This window comes from Haliotis asinina, chromosome 9 (genome assembly GCF_037392515.1).
Source record: "Haliotis asinina isolate JCU_RB_2024 chromosome 9, JCU_Hal_asi_v2, whole genome shotgun sequence".
Taxonomy (NCBI): Eukaryota; Metazoa; Mollusca; class Gastropoda; order Lepetellida; family Haliotidae; genus Haliotis; species Haliotis asinina.
The window spans coordinates 65,838,201-65,848,701 of NC_090288.1; the positions used below are offsets into that span (position 1 = coordinate 65,838,201).

Consider the following 10,501-nt stretch of genomic DNA (forward strand, 5'->3'; position numbering starts at 1 on the left):
TGATTAGTTCAACACTGACATGTGTACTAAACTGAGTGATGACTTCAACACTGACATGTATACTAAACTGAGTGATTAGTTCAACACTGACATGTGTACTAAACTGAGTGATTACTTCAACACTGACGTGTACTAAACTGAGTGATTACTTCAACACTGACATGTGTACTAAACTGAGTGATTAGTTCAACACTGACATGTGTACTAAACTGAGTGATTACTTCAACACTGACGTGTACTAAACTGAGTGATTACTTCAACACTGACATGTGTACTAAACTGAGTGATTAGTTCAACACTGACATGTGTACTAAACTGAGTGATTACTTCAACACTGACGTGTACTAAACTGAGTGATTACTTCAACACTGACATGTGTACTAAACTGAGTGATTAGTCCAACACTGGCGTATATTTACCTCAGTCAGTGGTTAGTTCAACGCTGACGTGTACTAACCTCACTGAGTGATTACTTTAACACTGTCGTGTACTAAACTGAGTGATTACTTCAACACTGACGTATACTAACCTCACTGAGTGATTAGTTCAACACTGACGTATATTTACCCCACTCAGTGGTTAGTTCACAACCCACGTGTACTAACCTCACTGAGTGTTTAGTTTCACACTGATGTGTACTAACCATATTGAGTTATTAGTTCCACTCGCATATTTTGGAACCTCACCGGTATTCTGATGTGATGTTGATATAATGTATCTTGGTTTTGGTGTGGGATCTGGGGATGTTATTGTTGCGTATTGTGATGTTGTTGGGGGAAGTGGAATATTAATGTGACGTATTGTGATGTTGATATGGGATAATTGGATATTGATGTGGGATATGTTTATTTACATTTTGACGTTAGGATATCGATGTTGGATTTTAGAATAAGTCAAGTAAACAAGATACCATCAGCACCAACCTTGTCACATCTCTTTGTGTAGTTTTTTAGATGCCACTGCTAACTGCAATAGACTGTCGTGCATAGTGATATACAGTCGAACCCCGTTTACCCGGACGTTTTGGTTTCACTCGAAAATCGTCCGGATAGCGAGACGTCCGGTTAACTGGATCATACATCCAACACGTGAAAATTAAGTGAAAGGAAAAATATTCACGTACGTATATTAATAAATCATCAGTCAGTAGTGAAAACAGTGAATCATCATAACATATAAGTGTACCAATAATAATGCCTCGGACGTAATCGTGTAGCGTGTGGAGCTTCAGATGGTAAGTTAGATGAAAAACATATATCGATGAAAAAAGTTTCTATTTTGTTGTATTGTGACTGACCACGACTACGTTATTCACGAAACAAGGTGACGTTTCTTTTTGTGTGGGTGTTGCAAATAGTTCTGGTAAACAAACGTATCATTCACGGGTGGAGTATTAGGCATTTGCAGAATCAATAAATGAAATAATCAGTGAGCATACAAAGAAAAATCGTGAAGTCAAAATATAATTTTATCCGCATTTCCCTTACATCTAGGAAGCAAGGTTAGGCGAATGAAATTATTCCCACAAATATATTCGTTGGAACCTTCGCACACAAAGAACTGCAAAATGTCAACATTAGATTTGTAGGTTCATGGTAAAGTCAGTGTTAATTCAAATATTTGTGGATTGTTCTAAACTTGAAAGTGTTAACCATCGTGCCTTTTTAAAATATTTCGATTCTCAAATGCAACCGCTTTTTTCAAAAGTCCATGTTTTTGTGTGTAAAATACATTAGGATCGGGTTTCTTCTTCTTCTTCAATCGAGTAGTAACTGGTTCTTAACTGAGTGGTGCATTCAGTCGAGAAGTAAGTTCTTCATCATTGGACGAGCATTCACGAGGGTAGTTAGCAGTTCTTCATTGACAGCGACATTCACTCGGGTAGTTAGCAGTTCTACATTGACCGGGGCATTCACTCGGGTAGTTAGCAGTTCTTCATTGACTGGGGCATTCACTCGGGTAGTAAGCGGTTCTTCATTGACAGCGACATTCACTCGGGTAGTAAGCAGTTCTACATTGACCGGGGCATTCACTCGGGTAGTAAGCAGTTCTACATTGACTGGGGCATTCACTCGGGTAGTTAGCAGTTCTTCATTGACTGGGGCATTCACTCGGGTAGTAAGCGGTTCTTCATTGACTGGGGCATTCACTCGGGTAGTAAGCGGTTCTTCATTGACTGGGGCATTAACTCGGGTAGTTAGCAGTTCTACATTGACTGGGGCATTCACTCGGGTAGTAAGCGGTTCTACATTGACCGGGGCATTCACTCGGGTAGTAAGCAGTTCTACATTGACCGGGGCATTCACTCGGGTAGTAAGCAGTTCTACATTGACCGGGGCATTCACTCGGGTAGTAAGCGGTTCTACATTGACCGGGGCATTCACTCGGGTAGAAAGCAGTTCTTCATTGACCGGGGCATTCACTCGGGTAGTAAGCGGTTCTTCATTGACAGCGACATTAACTCGGGTAGTAAGCGGTTCTTCATTTACTGGGGCATTCAGTCGCGTAGTAAGTTGTTCTTCATTTACTGGGGCATTCACTTGAGTGGCAGAGGGTTCTTCCATGCGCGAGACATTCATTCGAGCGGTAAGTGTTCCTTCATGTGTCGTAACTCGGACTGGAGAAACTAAAACACTGGAATTAGTTTAACACATATAACTCCGACAAACAAGCACAGTTATTACAATTAACATATATGTGTATTATCTTAACTGATGCCATTTTCCCCGTGTTTAGGCGGGTGAACAACTGACATCCTTCGGATTTGTGATTGTCTTGAGTGTCTAGTAAAGTGTTGTCTTAGAAATAATATTATATCTCATGATAGTTTCCTATCATCTATCATTACTGGTGTCAGTCATCTACCAACTTTCAGGAATAAGTAACTATGAAAGGTTATGTTTACAGCGTAAAAAGTTGATGTCCAAAATATCTTTGTCTCACATTCAGTACTTCTGAATGCCCATTCAAAGAGCTTTGAAAATTGCTTGTGTTATTGAAATTCCATTGGAGAATCCGAGTCATTAAGTTAATATTATTGATGTAGCTCGGCTCACGGACATTAAGAAATATATGTGACTTTGAACTTACCCCCGGCGTTCTGTACAACCTTTGATGATTTCATTGTAACCTGTGTATTGTACATATATGCGTGCCTTGTGGACGTTTATTGCCGCGTCAACGTTTAAGGAGCTTGTGCACTGAGAGGTGATGTTGTATTATGGAGTACAAGAGGTACTGGTTCGTACCATGTACGATTTTATAGTCATTAATGTCGATGTGCATCACTTAGCACTTTGCAAATGTTTTGGTTGGCTGTGTTAAATTGTTTCAGCAGAAAGGAAAAGCTCACACACTGAGAACGTTCACAACAAAATTCTTAGCACAAACGCGGCAACATATTTCATGTGCCGCAATGCTATTTCCTCAGGATGTGTCTCCATATCTGACCTCAATATTCCTTACATATTATTGAAGTATACTAATTTCGTTCTGCCGTTTGGTTTTAACTTCCAGAGACATCTGGTAACCGGGATGGAAACAAATCCAAAGTTTTGAGAGGGGCCAGTTACATCCACGAGGGTTCTTAGGCCCTGTCATGCAGAACATTACTGATTACTGTCTGAAAGAAGGCAAATGAAAACAATGCATTAAATTCGAATGAATTTATCCTTTTGTCTCGCCGATCACCAGGAGCACCCGGTGTAGTCTACAGTGGAGTGTCGCCGTAACGCCAGGACACATGTAGTCTTTCCATGTGCTGGCCAGTAGAAGTGGCCGGTCCGCTCCTACCACTTCTGCTACTGTGTCTTAAAGGTCCGCATGATCCTGTGATCAGTGGCTGTGGGAGAGATGAGCGGTGTTTCTGATCACAGCTGGTCGAAATGTAAACAAAGAGGGTAGATCTGGTCCCCACTGAGACACAAACCAACACAGAACATTAAATTATGTACAACCAGTGAACAAATTTGAAATTAAGAGCTGCCCCACTGAGTGAACTGACGTATAGGTTATGCATAACAATAGGTCCTATTGTGGGTGTCAACACAGCCAATATGGCGGACACGAGGTAGGCCGTGCGGTGGGAATGAAAGTGCCAACAGCTCGGTGGTGACCTCTCACTTTGTGTGTGTGTTAGGGGTAGCATTTATGACACCTTGGTGTTGACAGTCTAAAAGTTGTAGATTCTCCTGAGGCATTTCAGTTCTGCTTGGCTGACATTCAGTACTATTCAGTGGGGCCACAGGGGACTGATTCATCGCTACGGAGAGAACAAAACTGTGATCACCGGTATCGTCTGTCTATAAATAGGTGCACGTCTACATCACCAGGGCACATCACCATCAAGTGTTTCACAGTTCACATCAGCAGGTGTTCAACAAGTCATATCAACAGGTGGTCAGCAGTTCATATCATCAGATATTCACCAAGTCACTTCATCAGATGTTCAACAGGTCACATCATCAAGTTTTCAACAAACCACATCAGTCAGGTGTTCACCAGGTCAAAGCATTATGTGTTCAACAGGTCACATCTTCTCCTGTCCACAGATCACATCAGGACAAACTGTGCAGGACTTTCAGATTTTTGTAATACTCATCTGTTTGAATGTGTCACCATCGCAACAGGCTGAAGGATAGTGACATCATCAAGATGTGTCATGGTAATTGTGGGACAATACTCACCTGCTTGTAGGTCTTTACTGTAAAACCGATTAAAAGGAGGAATATTGGCGTCGTCAGGTTGTGTCATGGTAATTCTGGGACAATTCTCACTTTTCTGTAGGTCTTCTGTAGGTAGGTAGAAAGGCAAGTCCACCCAGATCCTCCTCCATGCCACAGGCAAACCAACAACAACAACGAAACATGACCCCTCGGGAGTAGTGTACTAGATCCCGTGTGAATGTGGAGACTCCTGTATTGGTGAAACATCCCGTCAGCTCCCTCTACGAATTAAAGAACAATAAAAATGACTCCAAATCCGCCATAGCCGACCACACCAACCCTGACTATGGAACAACATCGATATCTTGGAACTCTACCGAACAGACTACGATATTAGGAAGGTCTTTCGAGACATAAAAATACAACGTTTTAGCCCCACCATGAATCGTTATAAAGGCTATTTCATCTCATCAGTCCATCACCACATAAACAAGAACACAGCCGGTAATCTCGCCCCGCCCCGCCCCGCCCCCCCCCCCCCCATGGCTTCCGGACTGCCCCTTGTGCATTGTAAACTGTGTACTTACTAATCATCTCATTGTACATCCAAGTCACCAGTTGTAGAAACTCTCATTTAATCACAATCAATCACTCTTTACATCAGCCTACTCTGGTCAAATCACTTCAGATATCCAATGTACATCAACCTTGTTCATTGTATATAGTCAGCAAGCAATAATGTATCTATTCACCATGCTTCAAATTGTTTTATCACTTGCTTGATAACGGCGTTATTACCAACATCGAACCTACGTCGCACCCACTGCCATTAAAAAAGTTCACTATCCATAGAAGTTGTTTTTCCTTTACATTTACAACTTCTAGAATGCCCCTCGAAGCAATTAAAAATACACATGGTGACGTCATCAAGATGTGTCGCGGTAATTGTCGAACAATACGCACCTGTTTGCAGGTCTGTACTGTAGAATCAATTGAAACAAGACACAGTGACGTCATCAAGGTGTGTCATTGTAATTTGGGGACAGCTCTCACCTTTTTGTATTTTTTACTGTACAACCAATTAAATAAGACATAATAACGTCATCAAGGTTTGTCACGGTAATTCTAGGAACATTTTCATCTGTTTGTAGGTCTTTACTGTAGAACCACTTGAAACAAGACATAGTGAAATTGGCAGAAATGAAGTTTTAGAATCTTGGCTTCTACCTAAGCTTAATCATATTTTCCGCTGTATACCTCCACCAAAGCATACAACAGACAATTTTCCGAAAAAAATGCTTTCAGTTTATCTGGAAGTTTAAACCTTAAAAAGAGAGAGGTAATGTCACTACATCCAGAATATGGTCGCATAAGTGTACCTGTTGGAGAAAAACGTACTTGCAGCTCAGAAATTAGGATGGGTTAAAAGGTTATTTAGCAGTAAACCTAAGAAGTGAAACATATTATGTGAAACTGTAGTCAACACAAATGTTATGACATTGGCTGATAGTGTATATGTTTATGATAATATTGCTCCAAATATTCATAACATATTCTGGAAAGAGATGTTGCTTTTATGGAGCATATATTTGAACTGTTTTGACACTAAAGAAACAACTGTGTTGAAAAACATCATATTATGAGTAAATCGGTTTGGTATAAAAATTCCATGAAAAAAATATGGTAAGCCCGTATATATTGCACAGTGGCATAAAAAGGGTATAACATTTCTGAATGATTTTAATAATGAACATGGCAAAATATATGAGTTTGACGAATTTGTTAAGAAGTATAGAATTAGAACCAAATTCGTGACTTATCAAGGAATTATACAAGCTATGCCGAGGTATTTACGAAACATTTATAGAATTTAATGAATTTATTTATGGACCAATATAGCCATTTAAACTATCAAAATACACAATAAATCTGGGTGTAAGGTACTTTATAAAATTCTGCATGAGTCTAATTTTACAAAACGTAAGACCTCCATAAAGTGGAAAAACTACCTTGAGAAAACATTTACTGATTCTGAATGGATAAACTATAATTTAATGGTAAAAATATGCACCCCAAGTAGTGAATTAAGATGGTTTCAGTTGAAAGTTTTGCACAACATCCTGTGTACAAACAGCTATTTATTCAAGATTGGTTATGTTCCATCATCAGCCTGTACTCTCTATATATAACGAACCAAATGAAACAATTACACGTATCTTATGTTTTTATTCTGATGATATTTGGGAAAAGCTATTAGAATGGCTTAGAAATTATACAGAAGGCAGACTCACCTTCAGTGAGGAACATGTATTGTTTAGCTTGGAAGGTAAACATAATAATCCTTTGAATGTTGTTACCATGATAACCAAATCTATCCTTTACAAATTTAACAGAAAAATAACTAAACCAAGCTTTTTAACCTTTCAAAAAGAAATAGTAAGATATTATGAAATCACTAGGTTTATTGCATATTCAAATTGTAACTTTGCAAGTTGCAGATGTGATGTATTATAGTATAATCTATACATGTGTGTGTATGTATCTGTCGCTAATACATTCACAACAATATCACAACAATATCACAACAGTAACTTCTGAGGCACTCTTGATCTTTGACAATTCACACAAGAGATACAAATAAAAAAATGACATAGTGACGTCATCAAGGTGTGTCATTGTAATTGTGAAACCATTCTCATCTGTTTGTATCTGAATACTCTAGAACAAATTGAAGGAATAAATAGTAACGCCATCGGGATGTGTCATGGTAATTGTGGGACAATTCTCACCTGCCTCTAGGTCTTTACTGTAGAACAACTGAAGCAATATATGGTGGTCATGTTGAATCTGGTTGTAATGCTCACTTGTTTGTTTCAGGCTGTCAAGGATAACATGGGTACAGACTGTAAATGTCACGGCGTGTCAGGGTCGTGCACCACAAAGACATGCTGGACTACATTGCCCTCGTTTAGAAAAATTGGAGACTCTTTGAAGAAGAGGTACAAAAAGTCAAAACTTGTGGTACCCTACAGAGGCGGCAGGGCAAGCACACCCAAATCTCTCATTCTTAAGCGCTCGAAACGGGCCCACCGGAAGCCACGTAGAAGCCACCTTGTTTATCTTGAGAAATCGCCAAATTATTGTGATCACGACCCGAGTACTGGTTCACTTGGTACTGTGGGACGGCGGTGTAACAGGACCTCAACAAGCACCGACGGATGTGACTTGATGTGTTGTGGAAGGGGATATAACACGCACCAGTACACCAAAACATGGCAGTGCAACTGCAAATTCCACTGGTGTTGTTATGTAAACTGTAACCGTTGCAGTGAGCGAACTGAGGAATACACATGCAAGTAGTGAGGTGATAAACCGAGTGATATGAACAGCTGGGGTTGTGTCGCCCTCCCTACAAATGGGCTGCCTTTACTAGTGCTGTATGCTGGAGCTGCTTTCTGGTGCCATGTGTGTATCACAGCACATACTTTGTTCACAGACTAATATTTAACGTAGTCTAGCGATCAATTGGTAAAATGGTGACATTCCGGGACATGCTGCGCGCTGGTATGAGGTATTCCGGGACATGCTGCGCGCTGGTATGAGGTATTGTATCGGATACAGATGGAATCTAACTGAGATTCACTTGGGAAAAGCAAACCGACTGCAGGCAATAAACATGGAACGCCGACAAGGACCTTGACTTTAGTGATGGGATGATGGGATGGCATTCCTGTCTATCTGCTGCAGTTCACATGGAGGCTCAGCAGTATAGAGCTATTCACTTGGTGAATCAAGTGAATCGTATTTCGGACATATAGTTGATGACATGAATACTTATGTAATGTGCGCCAGGGTGAAACAAGAGGTATTTAACTTATCCTACGTATGTCCACTTACAGTGTAACTGTGCTTCATATAACAGGGTGTCAACTGGAGGTTGGCAGGGTATGGCTGGTACTACATCAGCTGACGTCGCACTCCAATTCACAGCATCATGCCAAATATCTCGACTACAATCAAGGATAACCAATGTACTGCGTATGTTCAATGAAGTATGTATATTTCAGATAAGAGAAACCTTATTGAAAACAGTGTCAAATAGCGTGAACCCTAATGATACATCGACAGACCAGAGGGCAAAGGTCCTCATTGGTTGATGAACATAACGACATCCTACCATATACAATTGTATGGCATAAGGGTATCCCGCCACACCTGACTGTAAGATATAAGGGTATCTCGCCACATCCAACAGAAAGACATAAGGCTATCCCATCACAATAAAAAAAAAACAACAAAACAGTAAGGCATTAGAGCATTCCATCACTTCCAACAGAAAAACAAGACTATCCCGCCATAGGACATAACGGTGTCCCAGCACATGTTACTGTAGGACATGAGGGTATCCAATCACATGCTACAGTAGGACATAAGGGTATCCCATTACATGCTGCTGTAGGACATGAGGGTATCCCATCACATGCTACTGTAGGACATGGGGGTATCCAATCACATGCTACCGTAGGACATTAGGGTATCCATTACATGCTACTGTAGGACATGAAGGTATCCCATTACATACAAGTCTGGACATTAGGGTATCCCACCATATCGAACTGCAAGATATAAGGGTATCCGGCCATCACCATAAGTCAGCGTATACTCCTGCTTCTAGCTCACAGACATTGTTTTACATCATCACCTGAAGTTGACAGGCAGCCCGATGTAGTATCAGCTGACAGACAGCTGGGTGTAGTGTCAGAGGACAGACAACTTGGTATGTGATCCTGAGGTCCCAAACCAAGGGCTCCGAGAACAACGTAGAGCCTGACGACAGTATACTTGGGATTCAAGCGAGAAATTTCAAAAGGCTTGGTCCGCATTACTTGCATGCTTTTCCTTAGTTGCCAATCTCGTTGCTGTCAAAATGAACAGAAATTCAATGATATAAATGCATGTAATTCCATTGGCTTTATCTAAGAGGACACGATCAGGTTTGTTGGTTGGACTTCTAAGACTGCAAATGACTCATCAAATGAAAGCATCATTATTTTTCATGACGCCCTGGACATTTTAAGCATCGTACCGTCGATGAACTTTGGAGTCAAAGCGGCAGGCGGGCGGAGAAGGTAGTAACAACAGCGATCCAGGCCATCATGTCATTTACGATATGCTGTTTGTGGACAGTCTCTGTAAATTTATTGCATAATCGACATTTCATGAAAATACTTTTTTTTCTACAATCACATTTATGCCAGTAGGAGGTGATTAGGAGGTGGCTGGTCTTGAGCAGCACACACTGTTCCACTGTTCTGTTCCACACACTACGTGTACACACGATTCAATGGCTTCTCAGAAAGCTTCTCCACAAAGGACCGACTCTGAGCAGACTTCGTGAATAGCATCACCTGGTTAACTTCAATCACTGTGCCGTCCAGCAGTATATCACATCAAGAAAACAAACCTCACATTATAAGATCCTGTCCAAAAACCTTCTCACGCGTAAAATAGCTATGGAGTTCCTTGCTTTCAAATTGAGCATCACCAGATGATCATCCAGTAATCAAATATGTGCAAAAGTACACAATAAAATTCTATCATGCAGAGCCTCCACATTAATCAAGCCTCCCAAATTGATTGGTATACATGAAAGCTTCAGACAGGTGTGTGCTCTGGTATCATACATGATTCTTCTGGTCAGGCGGTCAAGACTCTGCGTGACTATGTGCCGATAGGGCGAGGATCAACAAGGTGACGAATATCCACGAAATATTCACGGGACATGAACTTTTGTGCACCGAAAGCCTTATTTAGTAACTGTTATCGAAGCAAATAGC

General features: G+C 40.7%; 1 protein-coding gene across 2 annotated transcripts in view; it reads left to right on the forward strand.

Moving 5' to 3' along the window:
• LOC137296681 (protein Wnt-7b-like) overlaps nt 1–8,964 on the forward strand; it is a 143,096-nt gene extending 134,132 nt beyond the window's left edge. For both annotated transcript variants that reach the window (XM_067828499.1, XM_067828500.1), the window contains exon 4: nt 7,542–8,964. In XM_067828499.1, coding sequence (XP_067684600.1) covers nt 7,542–8,024 — 483 coding nt within the window. In that variant the 3' untranslated portion in view covers nt 8,025–8,964. The remainder of the gene's footprint in view (nt 1–7,541) is intronic.
• Nucleotides 8,965–10,501: the final 1,537 nt, after the last annotated feature.